At 36.1% G+C, this 19,228-nt stretch overlaps 4 protein-coding genes across 5 annotated transcripts in view; 2 read left to right on the top strand and 2 right to left on the bottom strand.

Moving 5' to 3' along the window:
- The first annotated feature begins 46 nt into the window (after positions 1-46).
- gabpb2a (GA binding protein transcription factor subunit beta 2a) lies at positions 47-8,888 on the top strand. Its single transcript, XM_048202911.1, is given in 9 exon segments — positions 47-202; positions 2,183-2,290; positions 3,035-3,202; positions 3,290-3,403; positions 3,405-3,485; positions 4,131-4,272; positions 4,406-4,573; positions 5,990-6,102; positions 6,868-8,888. Coding segments are annotated over 8 exon segments (1,224 nt in total). The 5' UTR covers positions 47-202; the 3' UTR covers positions 7,198-8,888.
- Positions 8,889-9,396: 508 nt separating this feature from the next.
- On the bottom strand, positions 9,397-13,228 carry sf3b4 (splicing factor 3b, subunit 4). The gene is given in 7 exon segments (XM_048202906.1): positions 9,397-9,640; positions 9,643-9,719; positions 9,813-9,996; positions 9,998-10,143; positions 11,996-12,538; positions 12,619-12,747; positions 13,069-13,228. Coding segments are annotated over 7 exon segments (1,206 nt in total). The 5' UTR covers positions 13,103-13,228; the 3' UTR covers positions 9,397-9,547.
- A 533-nt stretch (positions 13,229-13,761) lies between these two features.
- rab25a (RAB25, member RAS oncogene family a) lies at positions 13,762-17,072 on the top strand. Its single transcript, XM_048202910.1, has 5 exons — positions 13,762-13,991; positions 14,172-14,367; positions 14,859-15,052; positions 15,379-15,459; positions 16,471-17,072. Exons 1-5 carry the CDS (start codon positions 13,955-13,957, stop codon positions 16,593-16,595), a joined length of 633 nt encoding a protein of 210 aa, XP_048058867.1. The 5' UTR covers positions 13,762-13,954; the 3' UTR covers positions 16,596-17,072.
- A 1,297-nt stretch (positions 17,073-18,369) lies between these two features.
- The window catches only part of naxe (NAD(P)HX epimerase), a 6,064-nt gene continuing 5,205 nt past the window's right edge, over positions 18,370-19,228 (bottom strand). For both annotated transcript variants that reach the window (XM_048202908.1, XM_048202909.1), the window contains exons 6-7: positions 19,019-19,166; positions 18,370-18,825 (exon numbers count right to left, since the gene is read on the bottom strand). In XM_048202908.1, coding sequence (XP_048058865.1) covers positions 18,623-18,825; positions 19,019-19,166 — 351 coding nt within the window. In that variant the 3' untranslated portion in view covers positions 18,370-18,622. The remainder of the gene's footprint in view (positions 18,826-19,018; positions 19,167-19,228) is intronic.

The following is a 19,228-nucleotide window of genomic DNA, read 5'->3' as shown; positions in this document are numbered from 1 at the left end:
AAGTAGGCTGCTCGCTAGGTATTGGGACACGTCCATAGCGTCTGAATAACACTTTTATTTCCGGGGTTAAAGCAGCCGCCATATCTGAATGCGCTTTAAACACACAGACATGTTTATGTTTAGCCAGTTCAGAAATACAGCACGAAAAACTATATAGTGCTTAAATATTACACAATAGACGTCCAACAGACAGACTATAAAGGTGAGTTTGAAGTGCGCAGTCTTTATTAGCTCGTGTCGCAGATGGAGGATGTGTGTGATCTGCTCGGCTCTGTATTTGAGTCCACATGGCACATGAGTTTGGCATGTAAAATACGAGCTTTAAAATCGGCGTTAAATGTTTGCCTTCTAATGTAAACAAATGTTTCTGTTTATAAGTTCATATGTTTTTGTGTATTGTGAGTTATTTTGATATATACGGAGTTTCCCTCTGCTGTTTCTGTCCACTGTTTTCATGACTTATTATCTAATGATATGGACAGAAAGGCTGTTGTTTAATTATTTACTTGTTGAGTATTCGCTTGCTTACTTATTAGTGTTCTGTTTAACTGGTTACTGCGTTAGTGTAAATTGTTCAGATGTGTTTTAAACGTCCTCTGAAAAATAAACGCGAATGACGCGTCGAAATCTGCATGAACGATTAAATTTAGTTTGGTTTTCTGGACAGATGCAAATAGTTAGAAACGTAGTAATACAAAGTAGTGATATCTTTAAGGAGATGGTAACATTATTTTCTTCCTATTCTTTCAGACATCCACTTTTCCCACATGTACGTAAAATATAGGTCAATATGAAAACTAATCTCATAATTTGGTACACATCTCTCACACACTACATGTGAAATGTACATTTAGGCAATCACTACACAATTTGAAATGTGACTCTGGACCACAGAACCAGTCATGAGGGTCAATTTTTTTAAATTGATATTTATACATCATCTGAAAGCTGATTGTATTGATTGCATTGATGTATGGTTTGTTAGGATAGGATAACATTTGATTGAGATACAACTATTTGAAAATCTAGAATCTGAGGGTGCAAAAAAAATCTAAATATTGAGAAAATTGCCTTTAAAGGGTTACTTCACCCAAAAATGAAAATAATGTCATTTATTACTCACCCTCATGCCGTTCTACACCCGTAAGTTCTTCGTTCATCTTCGGAACACAAATTAAGATATTTTAGTTGAAATCCGATGGCTGAGTGAGGCCTGCATAGAAAGCAATGACACTTCCTCTCTCAAGATCCATAAAGGTACTAAAAACATATTTAAATCAGTTCATGTGAGTACAGTGGTTCAATATTAATATTATAAAGCGACGAGAATATTTTTGGTGCGTCAAAAAAACAAAATAACGACTTATATAGTGATGGCCGATTTCAAAACACTGCTTCAGGAAGCTTCGGAGCATAATGAATCAGTATATCGAATCAGTGTGTCGAATCAGCGGTTCGGAGCGCCAAAGTCACGTGATTTCAGCCGTTGGCAGTTTGACACGCGATCTGAATCATGATTCGATACACTGATTCATTATGCTCCGAATCTTCCTGAAGCAGTGTTTTGAAATCGGCCATCACTTTATAAGTCATTATTTTGTTTTTTTTGGCGCACCAAAAATATTCTCGTCGCTTTATAATACTAATATTGAACCACTGTACTCACATGAACTGATTTAAATATGTTTTTAGTACCTTTATGGATCTTGAGAGAGGAAATGTCATTGCTCCCTATGGAGGCCTCACTGAGCCATCGGATTTCAACAAAAATATCTTAATTTGTGTTCCGAAGGTCTTACGGGTGTGGAACGGCATGAGGGTGAGTAATAAATGACATTATTTTCATTTTTGGGTGAACTAACCCTTAAAAGTTGTCCAAATGAAGTCCTTAGCAATGCATTTCCACTCACAAAATAAATTTGTGATATATTTACAGTAGGAAATTTACAAAATATCTTCATGGAACATGATCTTTACTTAATATCCTAATAATTTTTGGCATAAAAGAAAAATGTATAATTTTGACCCACACAATGTGTTGTTGGCTATTGCTACAAATATAGCCGTGTGACTTATGACTAGTTTTGTGGTCCAGGGTCACAAATAAAGTTAAGGATGATTTTTATTGGTCAGTGGCAAATACATTTTTTTCCCACTCCAATATATCTCTGTCTGTGCCTAGATGTCGTTGGTGGATTTGGGAAAGCGTCTTTTAGAAGCAGCTCGGAATGGTCTTGATGACGAGGTCAGGACGCTGATGGCCAACGGAGCTCCGTTCACCACTGACTGGGTTGGTCATGTGATCATTAATGTTATGAGTTAATGATTTAAGAGCTTAGCCTTCACAAGAAACGATCAATAAGAAAAAACAGTTTTATCAATGTTTTTTAAGAATCATAAGCCAATCTATAAACATCTGACATAATCTTAACATCATATTCTGACTCATATGATGTGTCATTGACATTATTTGCTTGTATGTAGCACTGTCAATGTAAATTGTCACAAGGCAGTACTATAAAAACCTATAATATAGAATATAAAGGCAATCACACCATATTATTTTGTATATATCAATGATGTTAACACTTTACAATATGTTTCCATTAGTTGGTTAACATGAACTAACATGGAAAAATACTTAACAATATAATAAATACTGTAAGAAATGTATTGCATGAACTAATATTAACTACAATAAGCATTAACTGACGTTAACTAATGGGACCTTATTGTAAAGTTATTACCCAAATAATAATACAAATGTCCTTTCTAATGAGAATGGATTTTTCCTCCACCCAGATCCTATTAAACCTGCTACATTTCTATGACATGTTGATTCATACATATGATATTTTAAAATTAGGGTGTTGTAAAACTTTTTTTCACACTTGGGAGTCATAAAATCTTAGTCATAGAATTATGGAAACTGGAATGTTTTATACCCAATGTGATTTCTATGTATGCTCAGCTCAAACATTTTGTTGCCTATGTATTGTAAAAGCTTATACCTTTTCATGTACCTATTTTGCAGCTTGGAACTTCTCCATTACATTTAGCAGCCCAGCATGGTCATTACTCCACTGCTGAAGTCCTGCTGAGGGCGGGTGTCAGCAGAGATGCCCGAACCAAAGTGGACAGGACCCCACTGCACATGGCTGCTACAGAGGGCCATGAGGTCATTGTGGATTTATTAATCAGGGTAAGACGAGGCTTGTCTTGTTGTAATAGTTTAATGTACTAAAATCTATTTCAGTTTGTCAACTGAGGACACCTTTTTATGTTTTAGAGTGGTGCCGACATCAATGCCAAAGACATGTTGAAGATGACCGCTCTTCACTGGGCAGCCCAGCATGGCCATCACAACGTCGCAGAGCTGTTGATCAAACATGGTGCTGATGTTACATGCCCTCAGCAAGTTTGACAAGTCAGCTTTTGATATCGCTGTCGACATTCAACATGCAGAACTTATACACCTGTTACAGGTTTGTCATGTTTGTAGAAAACTACAAAACACTAGAGAATAGTTTAAGGATGTTTTCACACCTGTAGATCGTTTGCTTTGTTATGAAACGGAATTAAAATAGTTACAATGTTGCAATTTCTTCTTGGTTCGGTTCGTTTTCACCAGGCAACATTTCTAAATGGAATAAGATTTGTTTATACAAGTCACATGCAAGTAAATCGTCCAGAGTGCAGCTGTTTATGTTCCAGATTCCGCTAATGGCGGTCATCCTTCAGGATGGATAGACAACATCTTTTCGGGCTTATTGTAGCTGTTGTTGTATTACTTTTTCATTTTGAGTTCCAAGTTCCAAAGCTTCATTGGTATATTTTGGACAGTTGTTTTTTGTCATTACCATCATACATTGTGATACAGCCTGGTTCATTGGTCCATTGGGTCAGATTGCTTTTTCATCACAAGTGAGTTTTTCAAGTGGGCCAAGACCACGTCATTCGGGTGATCTCGGACCTTTTTTTTTGGGCATGGATCTAAGCATAATTGCTGTATATATATTTGCGTAAATTAAACGAACTAAGGGAGAAAACGCACCAGGTTCTGAAACAAATGTTCCAAACGAGCTAGGTGTGAAAACTCCCTAAGAAATGTTCCTCATTTTTGCTTTTAGGAGGGAATGCAGAATCAGGTGAACAGGAATGCCGAAGCGTCAATTGTAAATGGGAGCTCCACCCCACAATTCATCATTCAGGGTGTCCCAAACCTCCAAGGGGGAGTCGTCAACCTCACTGACTTGATCAAAGCCAACTCGGGTATGATATGTCTAGAAAATAATTGTGCAATAAACTAATGTAATGATTATGAACATTGTTGGCTATATTATGATCTTAAATTGACTTGGAACCAACAATTGCTTTTTGTTTTTTATTTTCTCATGATGTTTAGGTGACACAGAAGAGGCCATAGCTGTCAGTGCCTTGGACTCAAGTATTCAACAAGTGGTGAATGAATCGGGTCAGAGGGTCATAACCATATTAACAGATCAACATGGAAACCTGCAGACAAATGGACTCGGCCAACCATTCTTTGTCACAATGCAGGATGGACGACAAGGTATTGCTAACTATGGTAACTATAGTAACTAACTAAGATATAACTAACTAGGACTTTGTACTGAACTTCTCAATGATATACTTTTAAAATGTGTGTACTTTTAAAATGTGTGCAGTCCAGTCCTTTTTGTCTTTAGCCCAGGCGAGATGCTTCTGACGCTGTCTGTTGTTCAAGAGTGGCTTGACAGCGACAGCTGAAACCAATGTCTTGCATAAGTCTGTGCGTAGTGGTTCTTGAAGCACTGACTCCAGCTGCAGTCCACTCTTTGTGAATCTCCCCCACATTTTTGAATGGGTTTTGTTTCACAATCCTCTCCAGGGTGCGGTTATCCCTATTGCTTGTACACTTTTTTTTCTACCACATCTTTTCCTTCCCTTCGCCTCTCTATTAATGTGCTTGGACACAGAGCTCTGTGAACAGCCAGCCTCTTTTGCAATGAACGTTTGTGTCTTGCCCTCCTTGTGCAAGGTGTCAATGGTCGTCCTTTGGACAACTTGTCAAGTCAGCAGTCTTCCCCATGATTGTGTAGCCTACAGAACTAGACTGAAAGACCATTTAAAGGCCTTTGCAGGTGTTTTGAGTTAATTAGCTGATCAGAGTGTGGCACCAGGTGTCTTTAATATTGAACCTTTTCACAATATTAAAATTTTCTGAGATACTGAATTTGGGATTTTCCTTAGTTGTCAGTTATAATCATCAAAATTAAAAGAAATAAACATTTGAAATATATCAGTCTGTGTGTAATGAATGAATATAATATACAAGTTTCACTTTTTGAAAGAAATTAGTGAAATAAATCAACTTTTTGATGATATTCTAATTATATGACCAGCACCTGTAATTTCTTTCTGTTATGACAGATTTTCAGTGTCACATGATCCTTCAGAAATGTTTCTAATATGATGATTTGCTGTTCAAGAAACATTTCTTTTTATTATTGTTAAAAACAGTTGTGTAGCTTATTATTTTATTTTCAGGATTGTTTAATGAATAGGAAGTTCAAAGAACAGCATTTATTTAAATAGAATATTTTGTCTTTACTGTCACTTTTGATAATTTTTTATGCATCCTTGTTCAAATGTAATCATTTCTTTTAAAAAAGTCTTACCACACTTTTGAAGGATAGTGCATATATATTATACTATTGTATAGTCTGTGTGTGTGTGTGTGTGTGTGTGTGTGTGTGTGTGTGTGTGTGTGTGTGTGTGTGTGTGTGTGTGTGTGTGTGTGTGTATGTGTATGTGTATGTATATATATATATATATATATATATATATATATATATATATATATATATATATATATATATATATATATATATATATATATATATATATATATATACTGCTGTCCTGACATTCTTATACCTTGAATTAAGGATGTTCCTCTTTTGATTTTCTTTTATTTTTATATCAGTATTGGCAGTTCCAGCCAATCAAATCACAGAGGAAGTGGTAGAGGACTCCGAACCTCCTGCTCGTAAAAGGAAAATTGAAGTTTCATCCAATAATTCAGAGACTGGTGAAACGGTGAGTATAATATTTAAAGCAGTCTTTTAATCTGTGTGTGTGTGTTTATTTATATATATATATATATATATATATATATATATATATATATATATATATATATATATTATATATATATATATATATATATATATATATATATAATAAAAAAATTTACATGTATTTGTCCCAAACCGTCATGGTACGGATCCACACTCCAATCCAGAAGGGGGCGCGCATAGTAATGCAACGCTGTTTGCTAACCGCCACAACAGGAAAAAGTGCTTAAGAAGAACAGACAATCTATGCATATGTTTACTTGTAATCTCTCAACCAGTGTTTCAACCATGGAAAGACATCAATAAAACAGCTTGAGAATAATATCCCACGTAGCATTACATTTACCTCAGGCAAGTCATTTAGTGTCCACAGCATGTTAGTTCACTAGAGAAATTAACTCTAGAGGGGAGCATTTCACTAAATATATGCACTATATTAGCTTACATATTCATTATATTTACTTTACCTGTTAGTAATATCTTAATTATTTAATATATTTTTAAATAAATTTGTCATGAAAACAGGTTATGACAGTATTTCAAAAATGAATTGGAGTAGAAAAATAATTGAAAGATCATTTTATAATTAGATTTAGAAGTTAATGTAAAACCTACGTTATGTGCAGTTTTTTTTTTTTATTTGAATGTTGAGATATATATATGCAGGTTTTGCATTAACTTCTTACTGATCACATTGTTCATCACCCCACTCCATCTCAATCTTCAGGAGCATCTTCAATGGCAGTTACAGGAAGCTAACAGAAAAGCTCAAGCTTATCGTCAGCAATTGCTCCGCAAAGAGCAGGAAGCCGAGGGATACCGCATGAAACTGGAGGCCATGTCAAACGGACAGACCAACGGCACCACGGCTCTGGACCAGGAGCACATCGTGTTTGTGCAGGAGGAGGTCGGTATCGAAGAAACAACGGAGGGAGAAGAAGAAGTTGTCATGTTTTCAGAAGGTGGCGTAGTCATCAAAACAGAAGAAATCGATTCTGCGGACGAGCAGATCACTCTAGTGGAAGCCACGGCGGGTCACACAGAAGTCATCTCATAAAAGAGCACCCAAGAGCGTGGACTCAATCCTCGAGCAACCAAAGAGTGCTTCAGCACGGTTTTTGGTTTGGTTCCTTTTGATTTTCAGCAATTAAGTCCTTTTTGTAATTTATTTCCTTGTTCTGTTTTGGTTAATGTTTCTTGCTTCAAAAATGAAAGTTCACAAAGAAACAACCACAATGTGCATCATATGCACACACACACGACCAGCGAAGACGATTCTTTCTGGGAGTCTGTATCTGCAGTGTCCTGAAAAGTGGTCACCCATCATTTGTCCCAGATGGGGTTCTTCAAAACAGCTGGAAAAGATTCACTCAGGATGGAACTCTTTGCAAACTGCATGTCTTTTGAGCTCCCCTAGAAATGTAGCTGCCTTATTCAGCCAATTAGTTTCTTTGCTTTTTCAAATTAAACATTGAAAATTCATCTCAGAGTGCAGCAGTGTTATGTGTTCTATGCATTGGAAATAAAATAATGCACCAGTTTCAAGAATTTAATTTGTAGGCGATCTGTATTTTATTTTATTTTTTTGTTTTTTCTGCTGGACCATTTAAAAACTGTAGGTCAATTAAAAGTGCCTTGGTGTATGTTTGGTCATGTTTAGTTTTCATACATAAAGGAGTTTTTACATAAAGGATTCTCCATGAATTGTTGCATATAGTATTTGTTTAAATGGGTATAAAGCATAGTTCCCATTCATTGAACATTTTAACTCACATTCCTTGTGTAATGTACCGGTATTTTTTTTTTCTTTCTCTCAATATGTATAATATGTTATGTTTTAGTTACGTTGAATCTTAAGTTGAGAGCTCTTGTTCACAATGACAGTTAAAGAGATAGTTCACCCAAAAAATTCTGTCATCATTTACTCACCCTCAAGTTGTTCCAAACCTGTATGAGTTTCTTTCTTCTGCTGAACACAAAAGAAGATATTTTGAAGAATGTCGGCAACCAGAAAGTTGATGGACCCCATTGACCTCAATAGCATAGTATGGAAAAAATACTATGGAAGTCAATAGGGACCATCAAATGTCTTGTTACCTACATTCTTCAAAATATCTTCTTTTTTGTTCAGCAGAAATGTATACAGGTTTGGAACAACTTGAGGTTGAGTTAATTACATAATTTAAATTTTTGGGTGAACTGTCCCTTTAACAGCGCTTTCACAAATGTAAAAATTTCAGTATCAGGGTTTTGTATCTGTCTAGCTAGCCTTTATGTGTAATGTTATCTCCCTGAGCTAATCAGTTGTTTTTGAGGCACATTATAATCTGAGATATTGATATATACATTAGATGGCAAGAGCGCGACTTTTAAATTGAATCCAATTTTGTGCTATATAACAAACAATAGTGACAGTAAATGAAGTGTGTGAAGGACATAATTGTAGTAACCGCAGAAGGAATGATCAGTTTTAACCAGTTTTGATCACTTCTCACATAGGAAATATGTAATTATTTTCTTTTTAAAACATTCATAAATTGTGAATGTTTTCTTTTATTTTTATGTAAAGACATCACCGTCCTCGCATTGTATAAATGAACCACAGTAATATACTGGCACTACAATTTATGGACCTACACTGGTGAAAATGCAAAATCTTGAGTTTAGAGTTCCCCCACTTGTGTTATATGCTTAAATGATGTATAAAGCTTTTGACTTATTTTTGATTAAAAATGTTGCAAATATCAATTGTCGGCTTTTGCATTTATTTTCTGTTGCTCATATTATATTCAACCCAGTAAAAGTGGCTCATAACAGAACATTTAAGTTACCTAGGACACCGTTTAAATGTTTTGGGTCGGCAATATTTTTAAATGTCTCTTATGCTCAACAATGCTGAATTTATTTAATCAGAAATACAGTAAAAGTAATATTCTGGGATATTACAATTTAAAATAACTTTTCTATTTTAATATATTTAAATTTCTTATTTCTGTGATGGTAAAGCTGAATTTTCAGCATCATTACTCCAATCTTCAGTGTCACATGATCCTTCAGAAATCATTCTAATATACTGATTTGCTGCTCAAGAAACATTTCTTCTTATTAAAAGCAGTCTTAATATTTTTGTGGCACTTCTTATAAATTTTTTCAGGATTCTATGATGAATAAAAAGGCTATTAAAAAGAAAAAAAAACTTACTAGCCCCAAACTAGATAGTAGAGAGGATATATAACTTGCAAAAAATGACACACAGTTATATAAAATTGTTTATTCTTGCTAATTCTGAAAAGGTACAATGACCAAAATTAAGAAATCTGTATACAAAGAAGCAAGAGATCCATCTATTAAAGCACAGAATGTAAATAAAAACGACAAAGGTTTCAAAAAGGTCTTCACATTAGGGTTTAGGGAGGCATTGGTGCTCTCATTGGACCCCTTGGTGGTGCAGGAGGACGTGGCGGCAAGGGAGGCCCTCTCTGGAAGCCGAAGGGTGGGGGGGTCTGGGTGGGCCGGCACCATAACCTGGAGGTGGAATTGGTGGAGGAGGCCCCCTCATCCCTGGATGCATTGGTGGACCTGTAAAAAAGGAAAGGAATTATTGCATCAACAACAACATTTTGTCTATTTTGCTTTCGTTTAAACGCACAAGCCACTTCTTCACACACATACCCATTGGGGGGCCGAACGGTCCTCTGGGAGGGACACCCATGGGGGGAGGAGGCATGCCGGGTGGAGTAGGTGCTCTCTGTTGAGAAGACCCAGGAGGGCCAGGCGGAGGAGGCACCATTCCGGGAGGTCCCGACGGGGGCATTGGCATTGGCGGCATTCCTGGTGGATGCATTCCTGCAGGGGGGGAAGGGCGGGGGTCCCGGTGGGTGCCCTCCGCCACCCTGTGATCCTGGAGTACCTGGTGCAGGAGGCATGGGCATACCTGGCGGCATCCCAGGAGGCATTGTGCCAGGAGGAGGAACAGGTGGGAAAGCACCAGGAGGCGGCATCCCTGCAAGTTTAATATACAAAAAAAAAAAATTATGCAAGAGACATTTATTGTCCCGGCCTGCATCATATTTGCTGAATGAAATTCAATACTTGTTTCTTACTAATTATACTGTGCTTATTCCAAAAATAGTGTCTGTTTTGCTCTAACACATCACACTTCCTCTCAAAATATGTGCATTTTGTAGCATTTTTGCTTTTGACAATCATTTGTAAGGCTTAGAAGTCTTGTATTATTTATTAATCACCAGAAAAACTGCCAAAAAGCCATGATTCCCATCTCCCTCTGAGCCAGATTACAATTGTTTGTTAGAATTATGGGCAGTGGCATAAGAAAATGGGGTTGGGGGACATGATCTTGTGTTTATGTTAAGTTCTTTGACATTAAATGAAGTATTTGAACATTTTCCACTCCTTTGCAGATTGTAACATTTTCTTTTTGTCATAAAAACTTTGACATTTGTCTGCTTTTGTTATTTTGATAAGTGAGTTTTCAGTTTTGAGACCAAATGTTTAGTTTTTTTCTTCACAAAAATGGAATGAAGCTTTTTCAAATTATATTATATATATGAATATATACACGTTTAAGAATAGAGGTGTAATGGTTCTTGGTAAATAAAAAATAAAAAAAATAAAAATTGAACTGTACAGTTCTCCACGCACTTGTACCGCAGTCATCTCATATCTGACGACGCATACGCATCTAAAGTATGGTTTGTTGAAAATAAATAAAACAGACAGAGTTAGGCTAATGTATGCTTCTGTCAATGGATAGGATACACATTCTGGCTTCCCAAAACTTTGTTCAATGCGAGTGCCGTATGCTCTATATATATGACCAGTCCTTTACGCCGTCGTCACCCGAGTGCTGATAGCGCACGAAAACTAAACTCATTTAAGCCTTGCCAATTTTAACATTCAAGTGCAAGACGCGAAAGAGAACTAGAAGCGTGCAGATATTGCCTTCTCTATCAAGTCTTGCGCTTGAACAGACAAATTCACACAAAAATTGTCAACATGCCCGTCTTGTAGAGTATCCTAGCAAACATAGTAGGTTATGTCTTAAGTGAACTTAAACACTCAAGAAAGAACGAATGTGTTCAGTATCAGCGCACTGTATCCTTGCATTATGTCTTAAAGGGATAGTTCACCCAAAATGAAAATTCTGTCATTTACTTTCCCTCAAGTAGTTTTAAACCTGTATGAATTTCTGTTCTGCTGAAGACAAAGGGAGATATTTGGAAGAATGTCATTAACCAAGCAGATCTCAGCCCGCATTTACTTCCATAGTAGGAAAAATAAATACTATGGTAGTCAAAGAAGGGTGAGATCTGTTTGGTTACTGATATTCTTCCAAATATCTTTGTGTTCAGCAGAACAGAAATTCATACAGGTTTGAAACTACTTGAGTATGAGTAAATGATGACAGAATTTTCCTTTTTGGGTGAACTATCCCTTTAAAGTGACGCAGCCAAATATTCCTGCTGTCTGTATGTGTTTATGTTAATCAAACAAACAAAAGACAAGGAAATCACTTGATGCTCTTAACTGAATAGCTTTTGTAACTTAATTATTAATGAATCTTTATTTAATTTATACAGTGAAGATTATATGCAATGTTGTTTTACATTTGATTAGCTACTTTATTCAAAGTTGCACCCCTAAATCTGCATTCCTATTTGTGGAAAAACTGTATGTGAGGGAAATATTATATTAATATTTTCAACTCAGAATCAAGGTAATATTAGGCCTTTTTTGCAAATCAGCAGATTTTCTCAAGATGCAAGGCTGTGTAATAGATAAATATTTGGAAAACAAAATGTCAGAAAGGGTTCAAAATCCTCATAATATCTAACCTGGCATTGGCATCCCTGCACCCATGGCGGTCATGACAGGTGTGGGAATGCTGGGAGGCGGTGGGGCGTCTGCGAAAAGCTGATGGGGGCGATCGGCCTGTGAAAGTGGATTCTGGGCGGCCAGGAGACGCTCTGCAGCTGAGCCGTGCCTCTCGCCTTTTGAGTCCTTCTTAAATGCGTATGAAACAGTGATGGGCCGATTGCAGAGATACTGGCCGTTCATGGCCTCAATAGCTGCATCGGAGGCATCAAAACTGGCATAGTTGATGAAAGCATAACCCTTGGAGTTGCCCGTGTCCGGGTCTCGCATGATCTTCGGTGTCTGAAGGATCACACCGAAAGCGCTGAAAGTATCATAAAGGAGTTTCTCGTCAATCTCAGGATCTAAGTTGCCAATGAAGATGTTGGCCCCGACATCGAGGTTCTTGTTGTGCGCCGAAGCCTTGTTGACTCGTATGGGTTTGCCGTAAAGTTTGATCATGTTCATGATCTTTATGGCGTAGTCTGCATCCTCTTCACTGAGGAACTCCACAAAGCCATAACCTGAAGAACAGAGACCAATATCAATTTTTAATCATGCAAAAATAATAGAAATCTGAATGCACAATGATATGGAAACTCACCTTGATGTTGTCCTGTTACTCTGTCTTTGGGCATGTGTGTGTTTACAACAGGACCAGCTTGCAGGAAAAGCTCCCACAAAAGAGGCTCAGAGACCTTCTCATCAAGACCACCCACATATACAGTGGCATCTGAAAATAAAATATGCTCAAAATAAATACTACTGCACTGGACACAAAGATAAGACAGCTTATAAAATACGCATACGATTATTATTACTACTACTACCACCACTATATATGCATACATTACATCGTTTTGTTACACTTTATTTAAATTAAACCCCAAACTTCTTTGTTATTTGTTTTTACCAAGCGTATTTGAATGAATGGAAGTGAGCGACTCGGTGCTAGTAGAGATGACATGAAGAATTTAAAATGTTTTCGTATTGCTGCAAAACTTTCTTGAATATTGCCTAAAAGTATTCTACGATTTTAAATTTATAAATTTACCTTGATTTCGTTCTGAAATCGGTCCCGCCGCCATGATGAACCCGGCGTGTGTACTAACGGAAGCGCTTCGTTTTCCATCCGCGATACAATACAACACAACAGCGCCACATCAGCGCGGTGCTGCCGCCAACAGGTGAGGAGGATGAACATTCACGCCTTTGTGGCTGTCAAATTCTGATTTAGGTTTACCGCATTCTTTGCTCTTCTTTGTCGTGAAATTACGTAATCCTTAATATTGCTAAAGGTCATAAATTGAAGCCAGAGAAGTTTCGGTCCTTAAAACCAAACATTTACACGACAATGATTGTGTAAATGCTGCATATGAACAGCTAAGGTGTGATTTACCAGTGTAACACATGAAACAAACACTATAAACTGGTAAATTTGAATAAAAAAAAGTACATTTGCATTTTCATTAAAAGATTTTGCACTGAAGTAGAACACCTCTGCTAATACATCACAGTGAAACACAAAGGTTTATGTTTACAAGAACTGAATCTGTTCAAGGAGTTCTGAATGTGTCGGTTTGAGAAGTACCTGTTGATACAAGACAGCTCGTTTTATGACTCAGCTTTATGATTTGCATGCATACATACAGCATAGGATACATGTAGCTACGGCTGGATTGAGAAGCGGCTGTAATTTGTGTAAAATCATGAAGTCACTCCCATTGTGTCGGTGGTTCTACCTGTTTCACCTGCTCTCCCACCCCAACTGTCTCAAAGAAGAGTCTAGCCGTGTGGAATCTGCCTTTAGACCAACACAAGAATGGATATATAAACCTTTTCAGAAACTTGAGCATCTGCTTTTCTCCTCCCAGTGGATTTTGAGCTAGAGTAACACGTAAGCACTAAATACAGACTGACACAATACTGCTAGGGTGAACATGGGGACAGATTTAGCCTACAACTTTGTCTTCAAAGGTAAGTTTGATTTATGTTTATTGGAGATCAGATTTATGTGAAACTGTTTTTACAATGATAGTTCTGAAACTTGGTGATAATCAATAGCCTATACTAAATAAATGTTCTCTTTCTGTCTTATCATTTGAATTTTATTGATTTTGTGAATTAGGAAAAAAGCAAGCTTTTGTTGTCTTTCAGTGGTTTTAATTGGGGAATCAGGGGTTGGAAAGAGCAACTTACTGTCAAGATTTACCAAAAACGAGTTCAATCATGACAGCCGTACAACCATTGGGGTGGAATTCAGCACTCGCTCCATTCAAGTGGATAATATTACCATCAAGGCCCAGATCTGGGACACTGCGGGGCTAGAGCGCTACAGAGCTATTACTTCAGCGTAAGTCCCTCATTATTGTCATCTCAAACTATATATCCTTTAATCCTTCTGATAACTCTGATCTATGTACGTTCACATGAATCCTTATTTAAGACAGTGCAGCAGCCTGTGGAATTTGTTGTAATGGATTTAGCATCACACCCAGAACCACTCCTTTTCTCACCTGGTAAACAGTTAGAAGTATAACTGACATCTACAGTGGCCCCAAATATATTTGCATGACTTTTAACTCTTTTACTGTATCCTAATTTGTTTGTAGATGCCATTTGGTTTGATATTTTATGTCACTGAATCTATTGCAGTGACACTGATACGTTTTTTAAATATCCAGAATACTTTTTTGGGAGTCACCACTACTTATATTGCATGATTTTACAAGTTAAATGTAATTATTTGGTAATTCATTGTAAACCAAATAATGACTCATAAAGCACAATTTGAGCCAATTCCTGTTTCTGCATGTGTAATAATGAATAGTTTGGCTCTTGTAGGTATTACAGGGGAGCAGTGGGTGCATTGCTGGTGTATGACATCACCAAGCACCTGACGTACGAGAACGTTGAGCGATGGCTGAAGGAACTGTATGACCACGCTGATCCTCATATAGTAGTCATGCTTGTGGGAAATAAAAGTGACCTGGGAAACGTACGCACTGTACCAACAGAGGAGGCTAAGGACTTCGCAGGTACATGTTATAACCCTTTTAAGGACATTTCAGCCCTAAAGTGATAGTTCACACACATTCTGTTGTCATTACTTACCCTCATGTTGCTCTAAGTCTGTCTTACTTTCTTCTGCGAAATGCATTGACAGTCCAATGTTGTTTGGACCCCAATCAAAATATCTTCTTTTGTGTTCTGAAGAAGAAAGTCATACAGGTTTGGAATGACATGAATGTGAGTAAATGATGACAGAATTTTCATTTTTGGGTGAATATCACTTTAAGACATACTGTACTATGAAACACAAAGCTGTACTGACATATATTTTGTCAATTTTTTTATAAAACAGAGGCCAAAGGCTTACTTTTTATGGAGACTTCTGCATTAGAGTCAACTAATGTTGAATCCGCCTTCCTTGAAGTTCTAACAGGTGAGTTTTCTTTTTACTTCTGTCACTGTTAAAGGGTTAGTTCACCCAAAAATGAAAATTCTGTCATTCATTACTCACCCTCATGTCGTTCCACACCCGTAAGACCTTCGTTCATCTTCGGAACACAAATTAAGACATTTTTGATAAAATCCGATGGCTCAGTGAGGCCTCTATTGCCAGCAAGATAATTTCCACTTTCAATGCCCAGATACTAAAAACATATTTAAAACAGTTCATGTGAGTACAGTGGTTCAATATTAATATTATAAAGTGACGAGAATACTTTTTGTGCGCCAAAAAAACAAAATAGCGACTTTATTCAACAATATCTAGTGATGGGCGATTTCAAAACACTGTTTCATGAAGCTTCAAAGCTTTACAAATCTTTTTGTTTCGAATCAGTGGTTCGGAGCACGAATCAAATTACCAAATTCACATGAACTATTGCAATTTCGAAACACTTATGACTGAAATCAGGTGATTTTGGCGCTCTGAATCGCTGATTCGAAACAAAAGATTCGTAAAGCTTCGAAGCTTGATGAAGCAGTGTTTTGATATCGCCCATCACTAGATATTGATGAATAAAGTCTTTATTTATTTTTTTGGCACATAAAAAGTATTCTCGTCACTTTATAATATTAAGGTTGAACCACTGCAGTCACATGAACTGTTTTAAATATGTTTTTAGTAGCTTTCTGGGCATTGAAAAAGGAAATTATCTTGCTGGCAATGCAGGCCTCACTGAACCATCAGATTTTATCAAAAAATATCTTAATTTGTGTTCCGAAGATGAACAAAGGTCTTACGGGTGTGGAACGACATGAGGGTGAGTAATTAATGACAGAATTTTCATTTTTGGTTAAACTAACCCTTTAACATTGAAGCACAGCAAACTATTTCAGGATTTATATTTACTATGGAGTCAAAACCAGTTTATACCTTAAGTTTAAAATCCATCTTGACTCACTTTAAATGCATAAAGACAGTGTTCAATGATGTTTCATCCATCAGCAATACACAAGAAAGTGGCTAGTAAAGAGGTGACCAGAGGTTCTATCAGTGCGGTGACCCTGGGTCAGACCTTGGGCCCCACCAGCGAGTTCAAGGAGGAGAGACAGTCCTGCTGTAAAAGCTGAACAGATGAAAGATCATCCAGACAAAGTCATCAAGAGCAAAACAAAGACATTTCTCTATGACATTGATTATGTCATACCTGCATGGATGTACTTCATACTTGACCCTCATTCAATGAGGAAAATAGGGAGGGGACCAGCGTTTTTTAGAGTTATTGTTTTTTTGGCTTGTTTTTTACTTTTAAAAGGTGTAAACAATTAGAACTGATGATGTAAAACATGATGCGTTTTTAGATTGTTTATTATCACTAGACATGAATGTAAATTACTCTTATGAATAAACCACAAATGGGTTGTGATGTATTATAAAGCTATTTATATGGTGTTGAAATGAACAGAAATAAATTCTATTTCAGTACAGACTTTAAGTCTGTAAAATATAAACTCACTCTATGAAACAAAGTACATATGTTGGACTGATCAATGAGACATTTATCAATTATTGATATTTTTGCATTAAATTAATTTTTTTCCCTAAAAGGTGACACTGAGACCTGAGTTCTTGCCTCCAAAAAATAACTGCAGAATTATTATAGAAATGCAAAGAGCTCTACGGAAGAGGATTAGGGCCAAGCAATAATAAAAATATAAAACCATCTCGAGATTAAAGTTGTTAAATTTCGAGAAAAATGTCGAGATAAAATGTTGAGAATAAACTCGTTAAATTACGAGAAAAAAGTCGTTAAATTACGAATTTGTTCTCATAATTTAACGACTTTTTTCTTGTAATTTAATGACTTTATTCTCGTAATTTAATGACTTTATTCTCATAATTTAATGACTTTATTCTCATAATTTAATGACTTTATTCTCAACATTTTATCTCAACTTTTTTCTCGACATTTAACATTTTTCTCATAATTTAACGACTTTTTTCTTGTAATTTAATGACTTTATTCTCATAATTTAATGACTTTATTCTCAACATTTTATCTCAACTTTTTTCTCGACATTTAACATTTTTCTCATAATTTAACGACTTTTTTCTCGTAATTTAATGACTTTATTCTCATAATTTAATGACTTTATTCTCATAATTTAATGAATTTATTCTCATAATTTAATGACTTTATTCTCATAATTTTATGACTTTATTCTCATAATTTAATCACTTTATTCTCATAATTTAATCACTGTATTCTCAACATTTTATCTCGACTTTTTTCTCGACATTTAACATTTTTCTCATAATTTAACAAATTTGTTCTCTTAATTTAATGACTTTTTTCTCGTAATTTAATGACTTTATTCTCAACATTTTATCTCGAAATTTAACGAGTTTTTTCTCATAATTTAATGAGTTTATTCTCAACATTTTAATCTCAACGTTTTTCTCGAAATTGAACATGTTTTTTCTCGAACAACTTTAATCTCGAGATGGTTTTATTTTTTTATTATTGCTTGACCCTAATCCTCTTCCGTAGAGCTCTGCACACAGCTGCAACTTGCAAAATTCAATTTAACTGAAACAGTATTATTTTAAGACCTTAGTCAGGCACAAAAAGCTGTTGTTTCAATGAATATAAGAAATTTTATGCAAGTTACGGCAATGTGCTGGACTTACGGTGTGATTTGCTCAATACAATTGCATGTGTGTTCTGATTTGTCTATAAACATATTCATTTACATTTATAGATGTCAGCATAAAGTGTTATTTTTATGCTATTTTTAATTCCATTTGAAATATTTCCATATGCAACCAATATAACAAATAACACAAAACAATAATACAGTAATTACTCTGGCTTAGTCAATAAATCCCGAAACCATCAAAAACTAGAATTAAATATTTTTTATTTATTTTATATTGAGGTTTTTATAAATGCTTAACTATCAGAGTTGTTTCTTGAAACATTCTCTAACAATCTTGGCACTAAAGAGTCAATATCTTTAAACATCCTTAATCTACCCATTAAAACAAAAGCAGAAGAAGTATTCAGAGTGGTAAACCATACAATTATAACTCATCAGTATATTCATTCCAGGTGTTTTTGATTAGTGACACAAAAGTGAGATGAAAGGCTTAATGTTCAGTTCAGCTGATAAACACAGTCAGTGCCTGGGTATTGAGGCAAATTCAGCCGGTATTTCTGTTCAAGTGCAGGAGGAACGAATCGTCCTCCCAGGAAGTGATAGCGTCCTTTGAAGTGATTGGCCGCCTTCTTAGGGGCCGTGAGGGAGATAAGCATGTCAGGCTGAATCCCATCAGGACAGCCTTTCTCCACATCCCAGCCTAAGGAGTGAAAGAGACAGCACATCTTTGGTCATAAATAACTATTTAACTTACCATTACCTGGTATTTAATGCAATAAAAAGATGCTTTTTGGCTCTTAAATGCTAATCAAACATGTTAATAAATCCAAAACATTTGCTTGGATTCCAATAAAATCAGTGGTTTTCTGATTATGGTGTGTGTGAATTCTCACCTGAAGGTATGTCGACGCTAGCAATGGGAACAGTGATTTTCTTTAGTTTGGAGAGGATGTCTCCGAATGGCTCTCGCACCGCACCCTTAAAACTAAATCCAAAGATGGCGTCCACCACCAAGTTATAAGCTTCATCAATCACATCAGCCTACACACAGCATGGTGGGAAAATACATGACATACAGTATTTGGACACATAGTATACATATT

This window comes from Megalobrama amblycephala, linkage group LG9, assembly GCF_018812025.1.
Source record: "Megalobrama amblycephala isolate DHTTF-2021 linkage group LG9, ASM1881202v1, whole genome shotgun sequence".
Lineage (NCBI taxonomy): Eukaryota > Metazoa > Chordata > Actinopteri > Cypriniformes > Xenocyprididae > Megalobrama > Megalobrama amblycephala.
This window is presented reverse-complemented; position numbering and strand designations above follow the sequence as displayed.